We start from the raw sequence: 27,034 nt of genomic DNA, 5'->3' as shown, positions 1-27,034 counted from the left end.
TGTTTGACAAAGCTTGTGTCTTGGCATTTATTTGTAGACTGGATTAGCACCTAACATTTAGAGAATTGCTTTTAGGACTGGTTAATCAGAGAGTCTTTGTACTTCCCCAAGGATAACTCACAACTAAGCATGAATTCATTATGCAAGTGTCTGTCCCCAGAGTTCTCTCCCTGTTTTTACAGACATTCATCGGTATGGGGGAATGGGAGGATTACCAAAAGGAGTAACTCTCTGTCAAGGAGAAGACAGCAATTCAAGACTCTAGGATATGCTATTTGTTTTTTCCCTCCAAATATTACTTTTCAAATAATACTATGTATTCTCTGAGGGAAATGATTTCTATTTCAGACTATTTATAAGAGGAATCTATTTTTATGAGACACTATCATATTACAATGACTTGCATTATCCCGAGACAGAAAAATTCCTATTCACATGATAAAAGCAATTTGTACATAGGAATTCACTACATATACCAAAGAAAGTAGAATGTATTCATCTGTTAAAATAGAAGAAAAAATGTATTGTTATAAAAAGAATTTGACTAACGACACCGGCTTTTTCTTTATTTTCCTTTTCTTTTCCTTCCTCTTCCTTCCTTCCTTCCTTCCTTCCTTCCTTCCCTACTGTATTTCTTTCTTCTTTTGTTTTTTGTTTTGTTTTTGTTTAAGTTGACAACACTATAAAGCCAGCAGGGACTGCAATATGGTGCATCAATGTTATTGTTTGAACCTGGCACCGAGTTGCCATGGAATCTTCTTAAACTCTAACCTGAAGACAATTCCATCTGAACTGGAGTATTTAGAATGATAAAGCAATCCTTAGCAAGAAAAGTGAATCAGGAGTCATCACAATACAGACCTTAAACTATACTACAGAGTTATAGTAACAAAACAGCATGGTATTAGAACAAGAACAGACACACAGACCAAATGGTACAGAATAAAAGACACAGACAAACTCATAAAAATACAGTTATCTCATACTAGACAAAGGTACCACAAACATACATTAGAGAAAAGATAACCTCTCAAAAAAATGGTGCTGGGAAGATTGGAAATCCATATGTATTAAAATGAAATTAAGCTCCTATCTCTCACCCTGCATAAAAATGAACTCAAAGTAGATTTAAAAAACGTACATACTATAACAGATATCCTAAGCCTAATAGAAGAAAAGTAGGCCCAAATTTCTACCATGTTGGCTTAGGAACTGATTTCCTTAACAAGACTCCTAATGTGCAAGAAATAAAATAAAAATTCAATAAGTGGATGGTATGAAACTAAAACCTCTTCTCAGTAAAGGAAACAATCAATAAAGATTGTGAAGAGAGAGCCTACAGAGGGGGAGAAAATTTTTACCACATGCACTTCAGATAGAGCACTAATCTCCAGGATATATAAAGAACTCAAAAAACAGCACCAAAAAAAAAAAAAAAAAAAAAAAAGAAAAGAAAAAAGAAAAAGAAAAAATCCAAATAACCAATCAATAAATGGGCTAAGAAACTGAACAGACACTTCACAGAAGATATACAATTGATCAACAAATATATGAAAAAATGTTCAACATCTCTAGCAATTAGAGAAATGCAAATTCAAGACTCAAGAGTAAGATTTCATCTCATTCCAATCAGGATGGCAATTATCAAGAACACAAGCAAAAATAAATGTTGACTAGGATTTTTGGAAAAGGTATACTCATACACTGCTGGTGGGACTGCAGATTGGTGCAACCATTATGGAAAGCAGTATGGAGAGTCCTCAGAAAATCTGGAATGGAACCACCATTTGAGTCAGCTATCCCACTCCTAATTCTATACCCAAAGGACTTAAAAGCAGTATACTATATGACATAGTCACATCAATGTTTATAGCAGCTCAACTAACAATAGCTAAACTATGGAACCAAGCTAGGTGAATGAATAAAGAAAATGTGGTACACATACACAATGGAATATTACTCAGCCATAAATAAAAATGAAATTATGGCATTTGCCGGTAAAAGGATGGAACTAGAGAATATCATGATAAGCAAAATAAGCCAATCCCCAAAAAAAAAAAAAAAACCAAAGGCAAAATGTTTTCTCTTATATTGTGGATGCTAATTCCCAATTATCAAGAACACAATTCACAATTAACATCCATATTTAGGGGAAACCTAGGGAAGAATAGATGTACTTTGGATTTGACAGTGGGGAGTGAAGGAAGGAGAGGGGATAAGGGGGAAGGAAGGATTGTAGAATGAATCAGACATTATTACCCTATGTGCATATATGATTACATGACCATGTAATTCCACATAATATACAACGAGAAAAATGAGAAGTTATACTCCATCTATGTATAATGTGTCAAAATACATTTACTGTCATGTATAACTAATTAGAACAAATTTTTAAAATGTGGAAAGAAAAAATTTTAAAGTTAAAAAGAAAATAAATAATAAGATCAGAACAGAAATTAATGGAATAGAACATAGAGCAGAAATAACAACCATCAACAAAACAAAAAATGTAGTATTCTTACAAAAAAGCATAAAATCTGATACTGGGCTTAGGGCAAGAAACAAAGCTACTCATTCCTTTCAGGTTGGAACTTAAGTATGGTCCTTAATCGAAAGAATAGCATAGATTCTAAATAGATTATTCACATATTTTATTTAAAACTTCAACACAAACCAATCCCATTATTTTTGTTGTTGTTTCACAGAAATATATACATATTTATTCTCTCTCTCTCCCTCTCTCTCTCTCTCTCTCTCTCTCTCTCTCTCTCTCTCTCTCTCTCTCTCTCTCTCTTTTTGTGTGTGTATAAAGACATGAGAGGACAAGAGAGAAAGAATGGAAACAGCACTAGTTATAAATCATTTTAATTTTAAAACCTTCTCCATATTTGGGCTGGGACATTTGACATAACACCTACCTTTCTTTTCTATTTTCCTTTTCATTTATTTTTTACACAGCTAACTAGATGTTTAAAGTAAACAAAAAGCTCTGTTGTTTTACTTGACCTCTCCTTTCCTTTTAGAGATATTTTAAAAATTTATTTTAAAAGATTGATTCAAGGTGCTAAGAAAATATAACATCAGTAGGTCTGACATAATAACCTCAAAACAACTCTCTAACATCCTCCAGTATTCTACTCAGAACACAGATGGAGTGCAGCCAGAATCTAAAAAGTTTAGGAGAGGAATTTGATTTGTATCCTGCATACGTTTTATGTGAGGTTTTCAGCTCATTTCTAACTTCATTTTGGTACTCCCTGCAAATGGAGGATGACTTCTGGCTTGGGACAATGAGAGCCCAATTTTAATTGCCTATCCAGAACTCTCAGACTAAAGTAAGAGCTTGGTGGTTAGGAAGCAAACAAAGAAAGCCAATGGTGAGCCACTGGGGAGTAACTACAGAGCTGCCCATAAACCCTGGCTTCTGGCCTGTTAGTGTGGCAGCCTAGCTAGCAAACTGAGGCCTACATGATATGATAGACACAGTTGCCCAGAAGTGAGGCTCTGTTGTGAGTGTCTATCACAGACCCTGATAGTGGAGATTAGGGTCTTGGGCTTAAACACAGCCTCTGTAGAGTATGTATACAAATTCTCTATTATCATACATTTGATAAAATGATTTTGTCTTCAATGGAAAAATCTAGTAAATGCCTCAAGCAATTTCATCTTACTACAAATTTGGGATAAGCATTTTGGTTTTCACCCCAGCTCTTTCAGATGCTAAAATAAATTAGTTTCCTTATCTATGAAACATGTGAATTGTTTTGGACTGCCTCTCCTATAATCTTTTTGGAGTCTAAGATCCTTTCTCTTTATTGCATATCTATGCTTTATAGAAGGGCAAATATTCAACAAATGGGTAATTAGTATATCACTTAAAACTATGTCAGTTTGGTTTTCTTTTTTTTTAACTTGATTTTTATTTATTTATTTATTTATTTATTTATTTTTATGTGGTGCTGAGGATCAAACCCAGTGCCTCACACATGCTAGGCAAGTGCTCTACCACTGAGCCATAACCCCAGCCTGTCTGTTTACCTTTCTTAGGAAACAGGCACCCAACAAAAATGTGTATGGTCTCTTGAGTAGAAATAGATATGCAGGGTTAGAGGCCAGGGGAGAGGGTAAAGATTATATGCAAATTTATTCTGGGACAGAAAGCAATGAAGAGCTCCCCCCAAGTGCATGAGAAGTATGCAAATGGATAAAAAAGGAAGGTTTTATTGCATTCTTCTTGCTATTATTTGGCCTGTAAGTATCCTCCAAGGTTCCCATGTGTTAAATAAAGGCTTAGTCCTCAGCTTGGCTTTACTGAAAAATGGTGAAAATGTTGTAAGAGCTGGGGCCTAGTAGGAAGTCCTTAGGTCAATGGAAGTATGCCCTTGAAAGGAATTGTAGCACCCTGTTTCCTTCCTCTCTCTCCTGCTCCTTGGCTATGAAGTGAACAGTTTGCCTTGTCACACACCCCCTATCATGATGTACTACACCAGCAAAGCCCCAAAAGCAACAGGTTAACCAACCATGAACTGTAACCTCCAACACCGTCAGCCAAAATAAACCTTTCCTCTGTATAAGTTGATTATCTCAGGTATTTTGTTACAGTAATGGAAAGCTGATTAACATGATACTGAAACTAAAAGTGGTGGCGTGATAGAACTCATGTTTCTTACATCCATAACCAAAAGAAACCATGCTACTACTACTTTCTATTTTACCTTCCAAGATGATATTTGAGTTTTGAACTTGATTTGGCAAAAAATGAGCAAACAAAAAGATTAGTCCCTTCCAGCTAGTTTTCAGAAATGAACATGTTACAACTTGCTGCCTTGGCAAGGAAAACAACCCAAAGATTACCATTCCTCTCCCCTGAGAGAGGTTTTTGTATCCAATGGCAAGGAGCACCTTTTATAGACTTCTGGCTTTGCTTTCCATGTGTTTTGTATTGTTTGGGTTTTTCTTAATTTGGGGTACTTTTTTTTTTTTTTAATTTAAAGTAAAGTATTCACCAGTTTTGACTCAAGTGAGTTTTATCTGCAATGGAAAGACTGACATCTACTTGAGTTGAGTTCTATGAACAACAATGAGAAAAAGGATCATAAAGATATATTTGACATAAGCAAACACCTCTTTATTCAATTTTACCAAAATTATGCATCATTATGTTTTTTTTTTGTCTTTGTGAAGTTGCCTGTTTTAATATGTTTTCAATAGACAACAAGGCACCAAGAACTCTGGGTAAATAATAGATGTTAAAAATAGCTACTACCTAACAATGTTACTGGAATAATTAGAGTACAGAAAAGTCTCTCACATGAGCAGCCAACTAAAAACAAAGGTTGGCATGATGCTGTTTCTTTGGTTCTTTTCAAATTAATACAGCACACTTGTTCCAAACTCATCTTTCTCTCACTTAAAACTATTTGGGTTGTTTTTGTTTTGTTTGATTTTCAACTCTTCCTAAAATATACAATAGTGGATCCTATTCTTTGTGCTATCTTACATTTTTTCTTTTATAGATACCCATTGTGCCAGCATATATTTATATGCATGGATGATACATATGCCTTACTTTTATACTCAGAGCAAGGAAATTATTCTTAAAGAAAGCCTCATTTCTAGCCAAATTCCATGGAATTGTGTTATTCAAATGCAATAGAACACAAAATTCATTTCTTGGTTGGTGTCTGGTTACCACGGAACACAGACAAAAAGTTCAACTTTGCAACACAAGTGAACACCAGTAGAGAGCCTGAGAATTTTTCATAGACTACACAAAGCCTCTGAGCAAGGAGACTACACTTTCGTATTCAAACCTGGAAGAACATAACACTATTGAAAAGTAGCTCTCTCCACACCTTGTACAAGGGAATAAGAACAATGACTTCCATTCTTATTGCAAAAAAACCCAGTAGCTTTTCTAGCATATTATAAACAGAAGCCCTATCCCTTCTGTCTTTAAATGAAAGCTGGGACTCCTGAAAGGTATAAAGGTCCTGACATGTCCCACCAAGTCCACTAAAGGAAACCATTTAACTTTGTTTTCCTTAAAGACCAATTTTTACTGAGACATGAATCTGACAGAGCAATAAACACCATCTGAATCATTTTCAAACAGCTAGCCAAAATTTACTGCACTTGTGTGAAACGCGTTGTCTTTCCAAAATCCTAAATATGTTACGATAGCATAGCATTTCATAAAGTCCTGAATGAGAAACTTACACTTTGCTGTCACCTTGTAACCCCCCAGAGGAGGGGTGTGGCCTTCTAATGCATCAAATCCCGCAGAAACCAGGACCATGGCTGGATCAAACTCTTTGGCCACAGGCATCAGGACAGTCCTGCACAGTAAAAAGGCAACAGTCACACATGGGAAATGCACATACTTTTTAAAAATCGTTCAGTGAACACAACTTGGCACAACCTTCAGAACTTCCTGGGAATAAAGAAAATGGGTAAAGAAACACTGTTTGAATGATCAAAAACTTATCATTCCCTTAATACTGCATCACTGTTGTTTTAGTATTCCAATTCAGTTCTTTTTCTTTCATCTTTTTTCTCTGAATTGAACACACACACACACACACACACAATCTGCAGGTACATTCTAAAGCCCATCGTATTACATGCACATCTGTAGCTGTTTTATCCTACTGCCTATTAAAAAAAAAAAAAAAAAACCCTGCTTCTTCCAAGGGAGTGACTAATGTTTTACAGAGGAAAATCGAAGCTTTAGCGAAAACCTAGCTTGCTCTAGTTAGTGAGAACTTGGTGTAAATTTGAACTATAAATTTCTTTTGGGAAAAAGTTTCTTTCCTGATTTTTTTAAGAAATATTTTTAAATATTTGTCATGGTAGGGGGTGACTCTTACAAAGGAAAAACACGAAATTCCTTAATAGAATCCAGACTATAATGTTAAGTGAGTCCAAGGTCAGACACACCAGGAATGTGGCAGCTCATCCATGACAGCAGCCCCTGCTGGCCCCACTCAGACACGTCAGCACTTACCTCTCCAACCTTCTTGGAGCCCCCAACCCTCTCTCATCAGCGTTAGTTTTGAGGGAGAATGACTAATGGATGCCACAGGGCTTTATGATTTTATTTTTTTAAACTTACTCAGACCTTGAGACCAGTGTACCAACAACATACAAATTCAAATTTCAAAGACTTTAATAAAGTGGGAGAAAATGCACACACTATAGTGAGTTTTAAAAGGAATATGCTCTCTACAGTGTATTTCTGAAAATATCTAAAACAAATATTAAAATGGAGATGCTTGAGCAGCAGAATAATTAGCTCCTTTAATTTTTGTGTTTGTAAATTTCTACAATGATCATATATTAATTTTACATTTAAAAATAAATTGCATGTCATCAATGAGAAGTTGTTAAACTTAGAAAATAAAAAATGTTTAAATAAACTTGATCTAGAGATGTAAATTAAATATTTTTAATAAATTTACCACTAGCATACAAATTTTATCCTTCAAGCTTATAAACGTACTTATAGATGATTTCCATGATATTCCTTCCAATTATTGGAAAACCATATTAAAAACTGAACCCATCAGTGAAACTTGTAGAAACCTAATATCATTTACTATATATAATTTCATTGTTTTTTTCTTCAATAAAATTAAGAATCTCTATTATAGCTATATTGTCTGAAGAGATACAATGGATCCTTTCCCTTGCAAATAACATCAACTCTTATATTATAAAAAGTGTCACATATAATTAATTCATTATTTGTCATATGAGCAAAACAGTCATGTGTTGTTGAGATACTGGAAAAAGTTCTCTCAAAGATTCAAGAATGTTTTATCAAGAGACTCTATTTAGTTTCATTAATCCCATGTACTTTCCTAAAGAACGAATAATTTGGTCTTTGTCCGAAGCAAAGAGCACATTTGTTGGATCATTCCTGCATTCACAAACATAAGGGTCTTACAATTTCACACAGGTTTTCAAAATGTTCCATTTCACAGGACTAATCCTTTACATCTGAAATGACTCAAGAAAATGACAGAAATTTTTTAAAAAATACATCATCTGATAGACTTCTTCCACTTAAAATAATTCATGCCTGCAATTGTATAAGAGTAGTAGTTTGTTGAATGAATGAGTTGTGCATGATTAGAACAGAGCTGTGTGATATTGTGCTCAAAAATATGCTGTGAATTTTGTACTAAACTATATGGCAACAGATGCTTATAGATGATGATATTGGTAAGGCTTATTCATTCATTTTAACATATATTGAGTACCTACAATGTTCCAAACACTGTTTCGGCTTAAAGATGTGCTCAATTTTGAACTGAATCTATTATATTTTCCTATTGCTGATATTAAACTCTTAGTTCCCCCACTCTAATAAACTGATAAAATGAAGACATCAGACATCACATTTTTGCAATTATCTTACAAATGTACATGGAACTATCTGCATTCTTCTATTTATGCCAGTCTAGATTGATGTTTATTCAAATAACCTAGGGTATGTATCTGTTAATGGTTTGAATATCTTTTCCAAAACTTCTGTTGAAATTTAATGGCCATTGTAACAGTATTAAGGGGGTGGGGTTCTCAGAGATGATTAGGCGTTAATGAATTAAGGCCAGCATTATAGGTCTGGGCTCTGACAAAACGATGATCTCCTGAGTTTCTTTCCTCTGTCTTGTGTATGCCCACTTGCCTTTCCACCATGTTATGACAGCATGGAGGCCCTGGCCGGACACTGGCACCACAGTCTTGAACTTCCCAGCCTCCATAAGCATCAGTCAAATGATTTTCTATTTGATATCAATGACTTAGTTTCAGATACTCTCTTATATAACACAAAGTGAACTAAAACAGTATCCAAAGGACTGAAACACTTGTAATAGACCATCAAAGAATAGAAGATTTTTCTTAGAACAAATCCTTGAAATCATTTATTTAAAGTTTTCTCTGAAGAACAGCATTTTCTGGCTGAAGATGGCTAACAAAGCATATATGCTTGCTACTCATCTTTTCCAGTATCCTACTGAAAATAAATAGAAGGATGCCCTTATGAACCCACTGCTTTTATTATGTATCAGTTAAATAGACAGAGAAATAACTTTAAATATATGTGTATGTGTGGGCTAGTATAGATTTTCTAATAACAATGACACCCCTAGTAACAAGGAACATACATACCACCCAGATTTTGTTTTCTAATCTCCAATAAAAGTATGTAGGGATCCTTGAAGTGGTTGATTCCAGGACTGCATCACGGAAAATAGAATGGGACTCTGGGGCATCTTGTAGTGACACAGGTATGGAAATGCTCAAAAAGGAATGAGGATATGTTAATATGACTTATGAACCAATGCAAAACAGTTTCCAAGGGCCAAAGCTAGAAAAATTTTTAAGGAAAAAGTAAATAGTTATTTAGTGAATCATAGTTCATAAAATCATAATTCATAAAATCAAATAAGTATTAATGAGTTCATATTATGATAAATAATATGATAAATCATATTATGATAAATATTATGGAGTGAAAAGAGAAACAGCAAATAACTCTTCCTTATAGAAAAAATATCAATGAACAACCCTGGAATAATGGGTAAAATAGAAAAAATCACCATTTGAACAAGACAGAAATATTTGATGGAAGCAAGGCTTGTGGATGGATACTAAAATTACTAGGCAAAAGTTTCGAGGAGATACATGGTATAATACCAAAGATCTATCCAAAGATATAGCACTGGAAAAAAATAAGCATTTCACAATAAAGAAGACTTGCAGCCATCACCTCAATGGAATGAGCAAGGTTAACATTTCCAAAGATATAGCACATTGGATCCGTATTCCGTGGTGAGATGTGTGAAGAACAGCAGGTTGGTTCTGTTAGAAATATATAACCTCAAGTCTAATAATGGCAAAGCATCAGAAAAACCTTAACAGGGTCATTTAACAAAATACTGATGGTATTCTTCAAAAGCCATGGCCACACACACACACGCAGAAACAAAAAAAGTACCCAAGGAAAATCTAGACAACTATTAAAGGTTAGAAGACCAAGTAAGTATGACATCTAAGCTTAATGTGAGGATTGAATTTGATTCTAGTACAAAAACCAGAAAAGACATTAGTGGAAAATTTGCAGTCCCACATATAGTCTGTATTTTAACTAATGGCATTATACAAATATCAGTTTCTTAATTTTGATAAACTTATGGTTTCTATATGTTTTTAACATTTAGAGAATGTTGGATGTAAGATGAAGAATGCTACTATTTTGACAACTTTTCTATAATTCCATATTTACAAATTAAATGTTAACGAATATCAGATTTCTAAAAATACGAAAGAATAAAAGAAAATGAGACAAATGACAACAGATGTTTAATAAACTTCCAGAAGAGGGAAACTGATAGAAGCATATAAAAAAAAATGAAAGAAGAAAAGAAAGCTACTGTCTGCACATGACATGCTATTAGGGACCACAGAACAGATGGGATACACTCTACCCAAAGGAGACCCACTGAGGGAACAGGCAGGTGAGGGGAAAGAGAGACAGGGCTGAAAACAAGACATTAAAGAAATGACAGTCAGTTAAGAATACCAGACACTCTCCCAACACCTCAATTACTTTTCCTCTATGCTGGCAGGCAACTTGGGAAGACATTCCAATTCTTTTCTTGAAGAAAAGGATATGGTAGTCAAAGCTAGGGCTTCTGCTGTAGATTATCAGTGTGCCAAAACCAGGTCCTTCTTATTTGGCCACTTAAAGGAATTCAGAGGCCACTAAGCACCTTTTAGAGTGCTAATCGTAATCAGCAGAAGCAAAGGGACTTCACACTTCACCAGCTCTTATAGACTCTCAATCCACAGGATCGTTTACACGATCCCTGGGAAAGCAGACACCAGCTACTACTTTCTTAAACATCAATGGAAAATCAGGAATTTCCTGACAAAGAAGGAGACCCAGGGCATGGGGTGGGGGGAGGAGATTAAAATGAACATATAAGTGACTAGGTAAAACAGAGACAATTCAGGAAATAGAAATACTATTCTTAAATAAATACAAGAAAATGTTTTAGTTTTAAAATAAAGACATGCTGAGCAATCAAAGAACTATGCAAATAAAGAAAAATGACAATTACATACATTCACAAATTAATAGATGTCCTGCAAAGTAAAATTCTCAGAAGTTCCAAGAGTATGCTTCTACAAAGAAAGGAAGTAAATCAAAGAAATAGTAATGCCTCAAGAGGAAGCAAATATGTGAACTCTATAATAGGTGAGAAACTATGAGACAAACGGCCATGGCAGAAGCCTTGTGTTTGAATAATAGACGTCCCTGAGAAAGTCAAGGAAAGAGGGGAGAGGAAATTATCAACTAGCAGTAATCGTTGATAATTTTTAGGGTCTAAAAAGTACTCAAGTCTATGATTTAATAAGTCAAACCAATTTGAAGTCATTTATAATTGAAAAATGCACCTTTAGATATGGGCTCATGAACCTTCTGATCCCCAAAAACCCTGGAGGAAAAAGGGTATCCTCCAAAGAAACTACAACAACAAAAAGATATTGACAGAAATGTCTAATGAGTAGCAGTCAAAGCCTTTCCATTATGAAGGGGAATCATTTTTAAACTTTAATCCTACTTCCAGCCATTACAGGCTGATATTTCAGTATGTCCTGAAATAAAAATACTTTTGACAAGTTAGGACACAGAAATTTAATTCCAAATCACCTTTTTCTGAAAAGCATCAGAATGTACTTTTGCAAGGAAAGGTAGTAAATCAAAGAAACAGACTAGGACAAAAGTTGCTATGCCATAGGAGAATGGATAAACTTCATATCCATTTCTTTGGTAGAAAACAGATGATTGAAGCAGTACTAATGACGTATGTGTTTTCTTGTGTTCACTGTCACAGCTGATTCTGGCACAGTCTTCTTGAAGAACAACCTTCATCCTGACCCTGCATGTCTCCATTCCAGGTGAGGCCTATTCTAGTGAGAGGACAGTGAACTTATAAAAATAAACAGGACTACTACTAAGGAGGGCAGATCATACAGTTAGAGAGTGAAATACTCAAAATAAAAGAATCCCATTCTGGGTATCCTTCCAGTAGATTTGGAATCATTGATTCAGATTCTGAATTTCCTCTGTTAGAATCGGATCCCTGGAACTACTTCATCTCTAGTCATTAGCCAAACCATTGGCTGCATGGATATTGAGTCGAGTGCAGCGCTGTCCTTAAGCTGAACCGCACCAGTAATTTCCCATGACTCACTCCGCATGTGCTGAGTGAATAGAACGAGATGCTACCCACTCATCTGATGCAAGACGGGAGCATCATAGGAGAGCGGCTCTGGCTTTAAGGAAAACAAAGGGCTCAGCTCCACACCTGCAGCTCAAATTATAAGGCATTTAAAACGCCTCCCTCTGTAGACTTATCCCCAAATACGTTTGTATTCATTCAATGGTCGTATATTTAGCCCCTGTATGGAAAGCACTGAGATGGAGCCAGGATACAAAGATACAAATATATTATAACTGTGCCCTCAAGGAGACTGTGGATGAGAAAGAAAACATATCTTTGAGATTGGTGTAGGAAAAGCTCAAGGCACACAATGTACCAAAGGATGGAGGAGAGTGGGCAACCAGCAGAGATGAAAACCTAAGAGGAAAGTCCACCAGAGGGGACATGAAAGATGAGTGGGTGTTAGTGTAGGAGGATGCCAGGAACAAAAGTAGGCAAGATGATTCAGCAGATGGAGGGCAAGGGCAAAGGCACAGGAATATGAAAGGGCGTGCACAGTGTGACGAGTGGTTTGCCATGACAGGGCATATGGTGCAAATGGGCAAGCAATGGCAGAGGAGGCTACAGGACAAGGGGATCCAAAGCGGCACGCCTTAAACAGAACCAGGAGAGCCTGCTAACTGGGGAGGAAGGACTGTGGGCAGCAGTGAGTGGGTGAGGGTTCCAAGAACTGGAGAGGAGACAATTGAAGAATGCTTTACAAAGTTACAGAATTCAATCTATTCACTTTTTTTTTTTTTTTTTTTTTTGGCTCAACAAATCTGTACCAACTACCTATGATGTGCCAGGCACTATTGTAGGCCAGGTTCACAGCACAAAAAGTCCTTGATCTCTTGCCTTGGTGTAGTTTCCTTTTTAATAGGGGAGAAAGGGCATAAACAAGCAACCATGTAGTAAGGACTAAGGAGGAAAGTATGTTATGCCAAAAGTCACAGGGTGGCACAAGTTCAGATATGGGTACACAGAGAAGGGCACTCGAGGTGGTAACAATGGAGCTGAGGACAGTACTGCATGAAGCAAGGAGGCAGGTCACCTGCAATTATGAGCGAAGAGCAGCAGCCAGAGAGCTACAGGAAACGCCCTGACATGGGAGGGTCTTCCAGGTATTCAGAGCATCACAAGGATGTCGTTTCAGCTGACACTAAGTGTATGACAGGAAAGATGGTTGAAAAGGGGTCAGAAATGTGGCAATAAAGCCCAGTTCATGTAGGGCGTTGGAGGCCACTGCAGGACACTGGATTTCATTCTGAACATGAAAGGGAACCTGAAAGACTTGAGTAGGGACCTGACCTGATTTGTCACCTCTGAGACAGCGGAGGTCATATATATATGCGCCATGATAAATGACACAGATATAATCATACATATGGGAATTATAGGTGAAAATACACATCTGCATTTTTTATAGACTAATTGTAGGTCATGGCTTAAAAGCATCAGATTTTAAACCTATATATTTTCAGATGATATAAGTACTTCTGGGTTTTTTTTTTTTTTTTTAGATTTTTTTTTCTTTAAAAAAGTGGTCATTATATAATGCACATTTTCCCATCCATTCATACATGCTTGTGCTTGAAGGACAAAGGAAAGGTGCTCACAAGGAAAACTCTTCCTGACAGTCTGCACCTGGACAAGTGGTCAAGGCAGCACATCAAAGAACATCAGCTGAACAGATTCCAGGCAGTTGCAAGGGCTGCCGGGGCTTCAGGACATCTGCCAGCACCTTACTGACCACTGGGCCGGGGGGAGAGCACCAAATGAAAGGACATTATCATGGCATCTCTGGAAAAGGGTCAGGTCTGGGAGCTGCAAGGACGCCAGGCCCAGCTGGTGCTCATCTCAGCCCTGACTGGAGTAGGTCCTGTTGTACTTCCTTAGCTCCACTTTCCATCTCCTCAAACCCAACACACACACACACACACACACACACAGTTTCTTCTCTCTTTTACCGTCCTCCCTTTCTTTATTGTCTCAGTATCCCACCTTTGGCAGCTTCCCTTCCCTCTCACGCACCATAGCCAAACTATCAAGAAATACCTACTGTCTACACTTTGAAACTATATCCAGAAATGTAACACATAAATCAGTTTCTAGATGCATCCCAAGAGCCCAGAAGAGTGGCTAGTATGTGATAGACATTCAACAAATAGTTGTTTTCTGGGCTCCTCACTTTTTCTCAGATTCTCCACACTTGTCTTTTTTTGTTTTGTTTTGTTTTTAGGTACAAATGATCACTAATATATTTGAAATGCCTCTTTTAGTGCAAGGCTGCTCACATTTCTTTTGTTGCTTCATTGTATGTAAGCTTTTACTTTGAGTCCAAATATCAGAAAATCCTACCTTCCTCTCTTTTGCAGTTGTTATAAAACTCTTCAGAAACAAAAGCAGAATAAGGATAATAATTACCAGAATATGCAAATACTCAGTTAACTAATCCTAATCTGTAAAAAATACTGAGAAAAAATGGGGATTAAAAAAACTTCTACAACTTCAGAAGATGTGATGTTTATAGGATGCAGCTTCTATTTCTTTATATAATCTAATGGTTTATTTTCCTCTCCTGTGTCAACATAGTTTTTCTTTTTGTCTCCATAACTCCACTTAAAATGAATTTTCATTTATATTGTCCTATTTTTGTGCACTGATCTGGCTATGTTTCTCAGTGCTTACTTTGTGCCTATACAAATTAATCTAATAAAAGTGCAGAGGAAAATATCATTCCCTAACTAACTTGCTTTGTGAGCACTGGAGCATTTCATGAAAGAGCAGGGGTTGGGGGGCAATAGGTGAGGTTTCTCCAAAGTCTTAATAGAGCTAATAAGAAGGGGGTCAGTTTCAGCCATGTCTTCCACTGGGTGCCATCTCAAAATTGAATTTTCTGGGTTCAGTGTGCAATTTACTGGAGTGCAAAGATGTCTGCAGTCCAAATCAGAATGTCCAGTTTCTATTCTTAGCACTGCCTCTAATTTTGTCTCTTTGTTCCCTCCACTATACAATGAGCAGGGGAGTCACCTAAATGATCTTAAGAGTTGGATGCAGCTTTCATATACTGTGACTGATTTATGTCCCAGAGCTACTATGTCAAAGGAGCATATTTTCTTCTCACTTTCTTTCTCTTGCTTTTGATAAGAAAAGCTATTGCCTGAAGCTTGGCATCCTTTCTGATCAAAATCTTTGTTTCATCTTCCTCTTTCAGGTCAATTCTTAAGTATGTATTTCCTTTGATGACTCTAGACTCTAGGTACAGAGCAACCCACTTTACTCTAAGAACAAAGTTTATATACACTATAACCCTGAGGCAGAATTGTCACTCCGTCTGAGAATGGAGTCCTAATCATGACATTTAGTGAGTTTATATTGTTTCATTATGCTAACATGCCAATGTGAATTATAGTAATTTATGTTTTTGAAAAAAAAATGGATCCTTGATAAGAATGAGGAAACTATGTACAAAAAGCACATATGTGTTGTAATATAACAATATATTCTAACTAAGAATATGCTTGCATGCATTTTCATATATATCACTATGGTAGAGTCTAGAAGTTCATTCTTTCATGAGTTTTCAATATAATATTTAGTAAGTGTATATTATTTTAGTATGTTAAAATGCCAATATGCCAATGCTAACTTTTTCCTCTCTTTTTTTTTTTTTTTTTTCAGGGTTGAGGACCAAACTCAGGGCCTTGCGTGTGCTAGGCAAGCACTCTGCCACTGAGCTAAACCCCCAACCCCCCAATGCTAATTTTTATAAAGAACAAATATGAGAAATGACTAAGAGACTTTCCTTACCTATGGTGTGTCAGGTAGCATCAAAATTCTTACTAATTCAGAAAAACTGCCCAATCTATCTCTGAATTCAGAACTGGGAGAAACTTTCTCAACAGTATCTCTTCCAGGCTTTGTGATATTGCCAGTGAGTACAATATTATTTTATTTATAGTAACATATTTGACACTCCTCTTTTTTTTTCCAGGGGGCAGGTTTACTGGGGATTGAACTCAGAGGCACTTGACCACTGAGTCATACCCCCAGCCCTATTTTGTATTTTATTTAGTGACAGGGTTTCACTGAGTTGCTTAGTGCTTCACTTTTGCTGAGGCTGGCTTTGAACTCTTGATCCTCCTGTCTCAGCCTCCTGAGTCACTCATATTACAGATATGCACCACTACTTCCAGTTTGGCGCTCTTCTTAATGCAAAACAATGCTGCCTCTGTAGGTAAAACTCTATTCTCAAGCAGAGTAAGCTGGGTGAAATTCTGAGGTTGCTGTCTATTGAAATGGATAAAGAAATTCTCATCTGATTAGCACATAAAAACTCAGTGATAATAGAACCCTCAGATTTGACTTCTGTTGAACTTTTTACTGAAGTCTGGCCTAGAAAAATCAACGTACAAAAATTAGAAAATTGTGAGGCATGCTTAGTTGAGAGTTCCTAGAAGTGATTTAAGAGTTAATACTAAAATGTTACTGAAATAAACATTCTTTTGCTGAGAAACATAAAAGGCAATATATTTCTAAACATCTGCATGTATCAACGTATTTATGTATGCTCCTTCCCAGTCACTATTGTATGAAAGTATATAAATGCCATGTATTTTAATATGCCAAAAATGTGGCAATCATTTTGCAATAGCAGTTCTTAAGAAATATTTTGTTTTAATTCCAAACATGGGTCCAGTAACTTACAGATGGTTTGATGTCTATATGTTTATAAGCATTACTAAGAAAATTCTTCATATTTATAAAGATGAGGGCTAAAAGGAATGGGGTCTAACTCTTCTGCAGCTGCTATCCAGTTACAGGAGGCTGAGTCTAGCTGGCCAATGCTGATCTACACTGAGGGGTGGGAGAGACAAGGTTTTCTTCTAGCATCATGCACTGGAGCTATTGATTCCTTCTTGAACACCTTCAAAATTGCCAGCAACTACCAGAGTAGAAGTGAAGTTTCCTCCTGGTTACAGTGGGTGCCCACAGAGCTGCTAGCTGTACATCTCTGTAGGCAGCTAAAAACCCATTTGTCTCATGTCTATCTTTATTACTCCTCCTTTCTTCTTTCTTTTCATTCTTTTCTTTCTTTCCATCTTTTAAATCTGTTTAAGCCCAATTGATTCTTAAAGGACTTGAAAAGAATCTAAGATTCGGGGGGAAAATTCACATGAATATGAACACTAACTTTTCAATTTTTTTTCCTTAAGACCAACTGGATAACCAAGGAAGAAAGTACTTTCAAAGAGCGTAATCTACGTGTTACAGGCAAGAGAGACAGAACAAGCTCCAGTGACATGCTTCTTTCCAATTCTTTGTTTATTTTCATTTCTATAGCAACATGGTAGTTGTAAAACATTGCCATAATAAATAGAAAATAGAACGCAAATGACAGAAAAGTTATTATAACTGAAATTGCAGAGAATGTGATTCTGATTTCTTTCTTTCTTTTCTTTTTTCTTTTTTTTTTTTTTTAATAGGCTGGTGGCAGGAAAAATGTCAGCCTAAGTCAATAGTAAGTTGTCCTTCCAGAGGGACAATAAGATGTTTGCGACACATGAACTCTGGAAACTTAATTATGTGCCCATTTTTTGTTATTACTTTCTTTATCCAAAAAAATCCCTGAAGAGATTTTACTACCATCAAATCAGTCATAAGGATTTCTCTGCTTTCGGTGGGGTGCAATGTGGAGCTTAGTACACATATTGCATTTCCCATCACCCTAGGAGCAGCACAAAATATTCTTTTTGTAGAGTTTCAAATGGGCTTCTCTTTGGTCTTTGCACAAGTGATTGCGTTCCATAAAACATTATTACATGAAGCCAAAGAACCCTGGCTAAAGATTAAATTCAGTATTCCAATAAAATCATACATATACACTCACACACGAATGCTTGTCTTTGTATTCTCAAAAGAAGAGAAGAGGGAGCTTTGTAGACATAAAAAGAAAGAAAAAGAAAGGTCAGACATTGCTGTAAGTCAATGTTCTGTGGTTTATAGAATTCACAAAACAAATTACAGCATGACATCCTTTTCAAGGAACTGTTTGTGTCTTCGGAAAAAGTGTGTATTATTTTTGGTGAACTCTACCTTTTGATGTGGCCTTTCTGAGGGAGACAGCATCATCAAGATTTTTTTTTAATTGAATAACAATGTGAGATGAACAAAACAAAAGGCAAGCTCATTTAGTAACTTAAATCCTTCTCCTTCCCTGAGGCATAGCCAGAAAAAGACGGAGAAGGAAGAAGAAATTGAGGCCTGAAAGGACCTCTGAAGCATAAAGACAGCAACCCCTCAGCCAGGAGACCAGGCCAAGGTCCTTTAATTCATATCTAAGATTACAGGTGACTAGGATTCATCCAAAAGCTAAGGAAGTGGATCATTTATGTTGGGGGAAGGTTAACTCTTTCCTTCGAGCAACAATAATAAAATTAATAACCATTTTGACAGTAATGAAATCTGTATGCTCCTAATGCTGAAATGCCTACAACAGACCTGAAAATATGTATTTTGACCTCCAATTTTACATAATGAAACTGACACTCTATGTGTTACAAGATTTGTTAAAAGTCAATTTAGCAAATGACTGACTGATTTGGGGTTTCTCTGAGGACCCAGATCTTTTTGAATCCAAAGACCATGTGCTCTGAAACTTGATAATTTCGCTACTTTTTAACTATATTACTGGATGAAAAATTAATGTTTCTAAATGGTCCAATTCTATGAGGCTCTTAAGGAATTTCATGTGCATCTAATTTTTTAAATCACTTCAGTGTTTCCGTGAATTAGAACTGCTGTCATTATTTATGCAGCAGCAACTTATTATGGCACAAATCCAACCCCAATATATATTCCACCCACAAGTATGGACTTTCCATAGGGGCATGATAAAGCCATTGATATTTATTATTCTATTAGCTATGAGTATATACACAATAATTAGACTATCAGTTGCATTAACATGAAAACAATATCTAAGTACACTCAAATATTCCAGATAAGAAGTGAAAAAAATAAGCTGATCATTAATTTTTCCAAATATTCAGATGTTTTGCTGAAAATACACAAATAGTTAAGAGTTATGTGACCATTTTCATGTTTTAAAAATTGGATGCTAGGGAGGCACGTGGATACTGCTGTGGTGATATAGTGACATGCTAAATGAGCTGCTAAACCATTGGCAGACCCTAAGATTCCAGTGGATGAAAAGCTTGACGGTTAATCTTCCATGAATGCATGTTTGTCTTACAACCAAATAATGCTTTACAGTCATCAGTATAGCACTGTGACACCCTCGCAATACAAGATCCCAATTGTTGCTTTTATTAATCTTTCCAAATACCAGATATTACATAAATATATTCATATTGCTTTGCATATGTCATATTCCCATTTGAGAACAAAGTAGCTGGAGCTGACTTTGACAACTTTGTCTTATTCATGAATTTTTGTCCATTTGTTCATTCAAAATGTTTCCCCTAAAGATTCATGGAGTATCTGAACTGAATCACAATGCCAAAGTGCCAAACGCTGATTTCATACTGTTAGGATGGGTCCCTACACTTAAGAAACTTTCATGGCACATGTAAAATAGATCTGCAAACAAATTTTCCCCAATGGAAAGTAATATATACTCGAAAACAGATATAGACTATTTTTCCTTCCAGTTCAAAATGATAACTACTCTAAAAAAGCATCACTTTGCATATAGATAAAGAAAGGGAAGTTATTAATTATTCCTAGGGAATGGAGAAGACATTTTATAGATAAAACATTATTTGAATTGGCTGCTTAAATAATGTCTTAAAATTCTCCAACTACAATCAACTGCAAAAAAACATACACCACTTTGTGAACGAGTATGCACACACCACACACACACACACACACACACACACACAGAGACTAATGCACATTTTGTGAAACTATACTTGCACTCCTGTAAATTTTATTATAGTCCACTCCATTACAAATGCCAATATTGACCCAGTTAAGTGATTTTATAGCCTTTTAGTGAGCAGCAACTCATAGCTAAAAAAACTACTTTATTTTTTATGATGATCATTTGTACATATTTATGGAACAAAATAATGGGAATCTTAGTGACAATTTCATACATGTATACATATGTACTGGGATCATACCATCTTTTCTACTTCCCTCTTCCCTCCCTCCCTGGGGTCTCCATCCTCTTCTCTAATAGTCCATCTTCTAATTTTTTTTAGATTTCATATATACAAGAAAATATGTGTTGATATTTGTCTTCTGAGTCTGCTTTATTTCCCTTTGCTCTCCAGTTCCATACAGTTTCCCTCAAATGATATGATTTCATTCTTCTTTATGGCTAAGTAATATTCTTCTGTATAGATGCTACATTTTCTTTACCTATTCATACGCTGATGGGCGCCTAGGCTGATTCCATAACTTGGCTATTGTGACTAGTGCTGCAATAAACTCGCGAGTGCAGTTTTCGCTATAGTACAATGACTGAAGTTCAGGTATATACCTAGAAGTGGTTTAGGGACATTGTATGGAAGTTGGATGAAAATTACTACTTTTTAAGAAGAGAAGCAATTGTCCACTGAAAGAAAACAATTCCAAAGAAAGGGAAGAACATGTTCTAGTCAGAGAATTACTGTGAAGCCTTAACAGAGAAAATGGCAGCAAGTTCAATGGAGCTGAATCATAATATGCATATGAACAAAGAGTTAAAAACTGAATCAGTGGAATTAAGGAGAGAAAGGAAACCATAAGGCTAAAAGGTGGGAGAAGAATGCAGGACCAGACTTTGAAAACTTGGACAATTATTTCCTTCAAAGTAGTATTATAGTCTGATAGCAATGGTCCAGCAGAGACCATGAAGGTGGAAAACAGTGCCACCATTACTTTAGGAAAAGTCTTGATGTAGAGAAAAGACAGAAATGCACTGAATAGGTGACAGAAAAAGTCATAAAGACCTCAGCTAAGAGAGTGGCAGTGGACATGGAGAGCAGCAGGGAGTCTCAAACATTATTTCTAAGAAGGGATGCAAGTTAGCTAGTTGGCATTATAGTACACAACCCTAGCAGAGCTGGAACAGAAGGATGAAGATGAAATACACTATAAGCAAATTGTTTCTGTCCCCAAAATTCAAACCATTCATAGAGATTCGTACATTCAACTAGATATTTTCAACAAATCAAATTTTTTTTTAATTATCATTGTAAGTAAACATAAATGATTTGATATGGATGGTCATTAAATATTTGAAAAAATATCCACCTTATGAGCAATCAGAAAAATGTAAATTTACCAAAAAGAATATGCCATTTTTTAATTTGCGTTTCTCTAATTACTAGAGATGATGAGCACTTTTTCATATGTTTATAGATTACCTGTATATCTTCTTCTGTGAAGTGTCTGCCCAGTTCCTTAGCCCATTTATTAACTGGGTTCTTTGTATTTTTGGTGTAAAGTTTTTTAAGTTCTTTATAAATTTTGGAGATTAGTTCTGTGTCTGAAGTGTGTGTGGAAAAGATTTTCTCCCACTCTGTAGGCTCTCTTTTCACATTATTGATTGTTTCCTTTGCTGAGAAAAAACTTTTCAGTTTGAATCCATCCCATTTATTTATTCTTGCCTTTATTTCTTGTGCTCTGGGGGTCTTGTTAAGGAAGTCTGGTCCTAAGCCAACATGATGAAGATTCGAACTTACATTTTCTTCTACTTGGTGAAGGGTCTCAGGTCTAATTCCTAGATTCTTGATCCATTTTGAGTTGAGTTTTGTGCAGGATGAGAGATAGAGCTTTGATTTCATGTTACTGCATATGAATTTCCAGTTTTCCCAGCACCATTTGTTGAAGAGGCTACCTTTTCTCCATGGTATGTTTTTGGCACCTTTGTCTACTATAAGATAACTGTACTTATGTGGGTTTGTCTCTGTGTCTTCTATTCTGTACCATTTGTCTACCTGCCTATTTTGGTGCTAATACCCTGCTGTTTTTGTTGCTATTACCCTAAGATTTCATGTAACTCCAATTAGAATGGCTATTATCAAGAACACAAGCAATAATGTGTTGGCGTGGATGTAGGGGAAAAAGGCACACTTGTACATTGCTGGTGGAGTTGCAAATTGGTGCAGCCACTCTGGAAAGCAGTATGCAGATTCCTCAGAAAACTTGGAATGGACCCACCATTTGACCCAGCTATCCCACTCCTTGGTTTATACCCAAAGGACTTAAAATCAGCATACTACAGTGATGCATCCACATTAATGTTCATAGCTGCTCAATTCACAAAAGCTAGATTGTGGAACCAACCTAGATGCCCTTCAATTGATGACTGGATAAAGAAACTGTGGTATATATACACAATAGAATATTAGTCATAAAGAAGAATAAAATTATGGCATTTGCTAGTAAATGGATAGAGCTGGAGAATATCATGCTAAGTGAAATAAGTCAAGCCCCAAACACCAAAGGTCAAATGTTTTCTCTGATAAGTGGATGATGATATATAACAAATTGGGGAGTGGCAGGGGGGCAAGAGAAAAATGGAGGAACTTTGGATGATGTAGAGAAAAATCGGTGAGAGTGGGTGGGGGTATGAAAGACAGTAGTCTGAACAGACATCATTACCCTATATACATGTATGATTACATGAATGTTGTGAATCTACATTGTGTACAACCACAGAAATGAAAAGTTGTACCCCATTTATGTACAAGAAATCAAAATTGCAGTAAAAATAAAAATTAAAATAGTGCTTTAAAAAGTAATAATAAAACATAAAATGGGCTGGGGATATGGCTCAATGATAAGCCACCCCTGGGTTCAATCCCTAGTAACTCCTTGAAAGAAAAGTAGCTCTTTGTGTATATTATAATTTGCCAGTTCTTTATTTCATTTTGTCATGCAGAAAAATAATTTTTATATAGTTGAACTATCGATTTCTGCTATTAAGGATTTTATATAATATTTAGAATTGCCTTCCCCAATTGGAGATGGTTGTTTTAATTTTTCATGTCTTTTTGTTGCATTGTTTTAAATCTTTATAGATTCTATATTTTAAATTTTTATAAATGTTGAAGAGATTATATCACTCTACAAAGAGATTATATCACTCTACATTGCCAAAAAAAAGAATATACCATTTTTACTCATTAATTGCCAAAAGATTTTTAGAAATTGTTTTAATTTGACCTAAATATATGGTTTATATTCATAATTTGACTTACATTATGTTTTAAGATATAATTAATGATGCAAGGAAATGCTAGTGTTCATTTTAAAATACAGGACTCAAAACACATGAGAAAGATAAAACACGAAAACTATTGAAGATTATTTTTAGATTGGTGGATTATAGGTAATATATTTTATTTTATTCTTTACACTTTATGTCATGTTTCCTATAACAAAACACTGATTTTGTAATTATATAACACTTGTCAGCATAGTTATAGATAAAAATTATAATCACTTATACATTAATAAACAGAGATTTTTAAAATTTTGCTTTTTTATCGAACAAAGATGAAATAAATACTACCTTCCAAAATTTAAGGGATTAAATCAGATTATGTAAGAGGAAGTGCTATTTTAAAAGTGTACATTTCTATTAAAATATACATTTTTTCTACTAATACTTTTTGACATTATTTTTAAATTTTTATTTGTTCTTTTTAATTATACATGACAGTAGAATGTATTTTGACCTATTATACATACATGGAGTAGTGCTTCCCATTTTTGTGGTAATACATGGTATGGTGTTACACTGATCATGTATTCATATATAAACATGGGAAAGTTATTTTCTTGCAAAGACATTGAATTAATAAGTCACAATGGCTTTTGGAGAACAAAAAGTTATCTAATTAGCATTTGCGCTGAATCCAGGGTTACATGCTAAAAATCTTGCAGGGATCTCAATTTAATTTTCCTGAGGGGAAAGTAACTTAAATTAAGGCCTAGTATCTACGAAAAATTAAAATTACATTGCTAGCCAAATACAGATATTTTTTCTAATCGTTATATTCATCCTAAAATCATTACACTGTCTTTTGTAAGAAGTTTTACTGGTGATGGTTTTTTTTTGTATTTCCATTTTCCAACTTCTCTCTAGCATAATTATATTCTTTTGATCAGCCTAAATTATGAGTGTAAACCTTTCTACTACTTAGATCAAGTTCCCAGACATAAAGGGAGTTGAGACAGAACTTTGGACACTCTACCTGCCAGGGAGCAAAGTCAAATAAAAAGTGAAAGAGAAGGAGCCCTTAAAATTGTAGAATGAGGTTCAAGAGACCACAGTGCTATAAAATGCAGGAGGGTTACACATTTCAAAAAGAGATATAAATATCGAGTTACAGGGAGAGTGAGAAAGTTAACTTGCTTAACAATAACAACAACAACAACAACAACAAAACTTTGAATTTGGTGAACAGGTGCTAGACCAGAGAACAATTTCAGTAGAGAAATGAAAGCAGTTTCTGTGGGTTATAATGATATTTGAATAAACAGATATAGTGAGCTCTTTTCAATACAAGCACATCTTGACCTAAAACATTTCTACAACATTCATTTATAGCCCACGACACATTCATATTATCACACCCATCTGTCTGCATCCCACAAGATTTTAAGAAGCCCAGAAGCCCTTCTCTATCCAGTTAGAGGCAGGAATGTGAGAAGGAGGGATGTGCCTACATCTCCAGATGTAGTTCCTTTTAGGCAATCTTTTTTGGGGCCTCAGATGCTCACATGATTCTTTGTCACCTTCTTCCTACAAAGATGTCCATTTTACGCAGGAGAGAATTGTGGTGCCATGATGCATATGTAACACTCAGAACATATTATACTGAGGACTGGGCCTGGTGGCACACTCCTGTAATCCCAGGAATCCTTAGGAAGCTAAGACAAGAAGATCGAAGGTTCAAAGCCAGGCTCAGCAACTCAGTGGAGGCCTTAACAAGCAACTTAGTGAGACCCTGTCTCAAATAAAATATTAATAAATATATATAATATGTATTGTATAAGGTAATAAAAATATATAAATTTCCTAACAGTGTTTGGGGTGATTTCTATCACAAGTGTGAGATCACATCCTTAGTCAATTAGCCTATTCTTTCTTTAAAAATGAGTTTCTTCAAAACTTTTTCTAGGAGCAAAACATTTCCAAAGCTTGGGAGAGAACATATGATCTGTACTTGGCTAGTGTTGTGATAAGAAGGAATTCAAATTCTTATATGGAAGTGAAGTACTTATTTGATTAGATCATTAAACATGCATTAATATTAACTATTACCCTCAGAAAAATTATAAAAGCAGAGTGTATACTAGGAAGATGGCCTAAATTTTTCTCTAGGTACTTACTATAACTAAAACAGCTTTATCACTCTAGAGAGCCCATGTTAAAATTTTAATAATAATAACATATGTTACTTACCATGCATCAGGCTCTATTCTAAATGGTTCATGTAAATAAGCTAGTCTATTTTACAAAGAATCTCAGAAAGTATTTCTGTTAATTTTTCCCATTTTGCAGATATGAAAAATTGATGCACTTGGGTTAAGAGACTTGTCCAAGGTCCCATAGGCAATAGTAAATGAAGGAGCTCAGGTTTAAACCAGTCTGGTTCCTGAGCTCAGAAGCTTAACAAGGTAGGTAATTAGACAACCTGTGTTTTAATACTGTGAAGAATCAGAACATTGGTTTCCCAAATTGAAATAGTTTTCCCTTGAATTGACATTCCACTTGATTGTATTGTTCATATGGTCCAGAAAAACAATGAGAAAAAAATTCACTAAGTCACTGTGCTATATACAAAGATAAATACACACAAAATCCTTTATTTTTATTCATACACAAACTAATAAACTGAAAGTAAGGGAAGATGCTAATGCATTTGTAGAAAATAGGCTTCCTTTTTGTATATTTTTTAGTTGTAAGTAGACATAATACCTTTATTTTATTTTTATGTGGTGCTGAGGATCAAACCCAGGGCCTCACGCATGCTAGGACATCGTGCTACCACTGAGCCCCAACCCTGGCCCTAAAATAGACTTCTTATAGCCCACTCTAAGTTCAATAAAAGAAAAGTAGAGGTTGTATATACATAGTCTCTAAAATCAATCACGTCCCCGCCCTTTGGGGACCATTTTCATATAAGTAGCCCTGAGTGGTAGGGAGAGGATCACATGCTGAAGCCCCTCTGTTCTTCAAGATGACCAAAACAGCAAAATAGATTCTGATTTGTAGGATTAATTTAGGTATTGATTCTGCAATTAAAAATCTAACCGGTAACTTATATAGTTTCTTTGGGGCTATGAGCCTTTAACCTGAACCTATGATGCAATATCTCTCAGAAAAAAATATTATAAGAGCACCTTCTTTTAAAGTACTCATTTTAAGAGAACAGCAGGATTCAGCTTCCATTACTAAAGCCTGCTCCAAAGATACAACAGATGTTGGATCTGTGTGCAAAGCAAACATCAGCCCTGCTAATGTGGTCTGTGCTGAATTCTTCATACTTAGACATTTATCCCAGTGCAGAGTCAAGGTCATGAGAGTGAGGCTGTAATGCTCACAGTTATTTTGCCCCTATGTTTCTTTGCATGAATTCAGGGAAGACAAAGGTACACAGGAGTAAAAGAAGGAATGTTTCCACAACTGCAAAGGCCTCTAGGTACCTTCAAGGCTGGGAAACAGTCCAAATGGGCAGTAGAATCAGTTACCATTTGGTTAGACAGCTTGACCTGGATTT

The 27,034-nt window shown here is 35.7% G+C and overlaps 1 protein-coding gene across 20 annotated transcripts in view; it reads right to left on the bottom strand.

The window, feature by feature from the left end:
- The window catches only part of HDAC9 (histone deacetylase 9), a 926,898-nt gene that overhangs the window by 102,441 nt on the left and 797,423 nt on the right, over positions 1-27,034 (bottom strand). For all 20 annotated transcript variants that reach the window (XM_079152285.1, XM_079152284.1, XM_079152283.1 and 17 more), the window contains one exon: positions 6,223-6,341. In XM_079152285.1, the coding sequence (XP_079008411.1) occupies positions 6,223-6,341 (119 nt within the window). The remainder of the gene's footprint in view (positions 1-6,222; positions 6,342-27,034) is intronic.

This window comes from Sciurus vulgaris (genome assembly GCF_902686455.1).
Source record: "Sciurus vulgaris genome assembly, chromosome: 8".
In the NCBI taxonomy this organism is placed as follows: Eukaryota; Metazoa; Chordata; class Mammalia; order Rodentia; family Sciuridae; genus Sciurus; species Sciurus vulgaris.
This window is presented reverse-complemented; position numbering and strand designations above follow the sequence as displayed.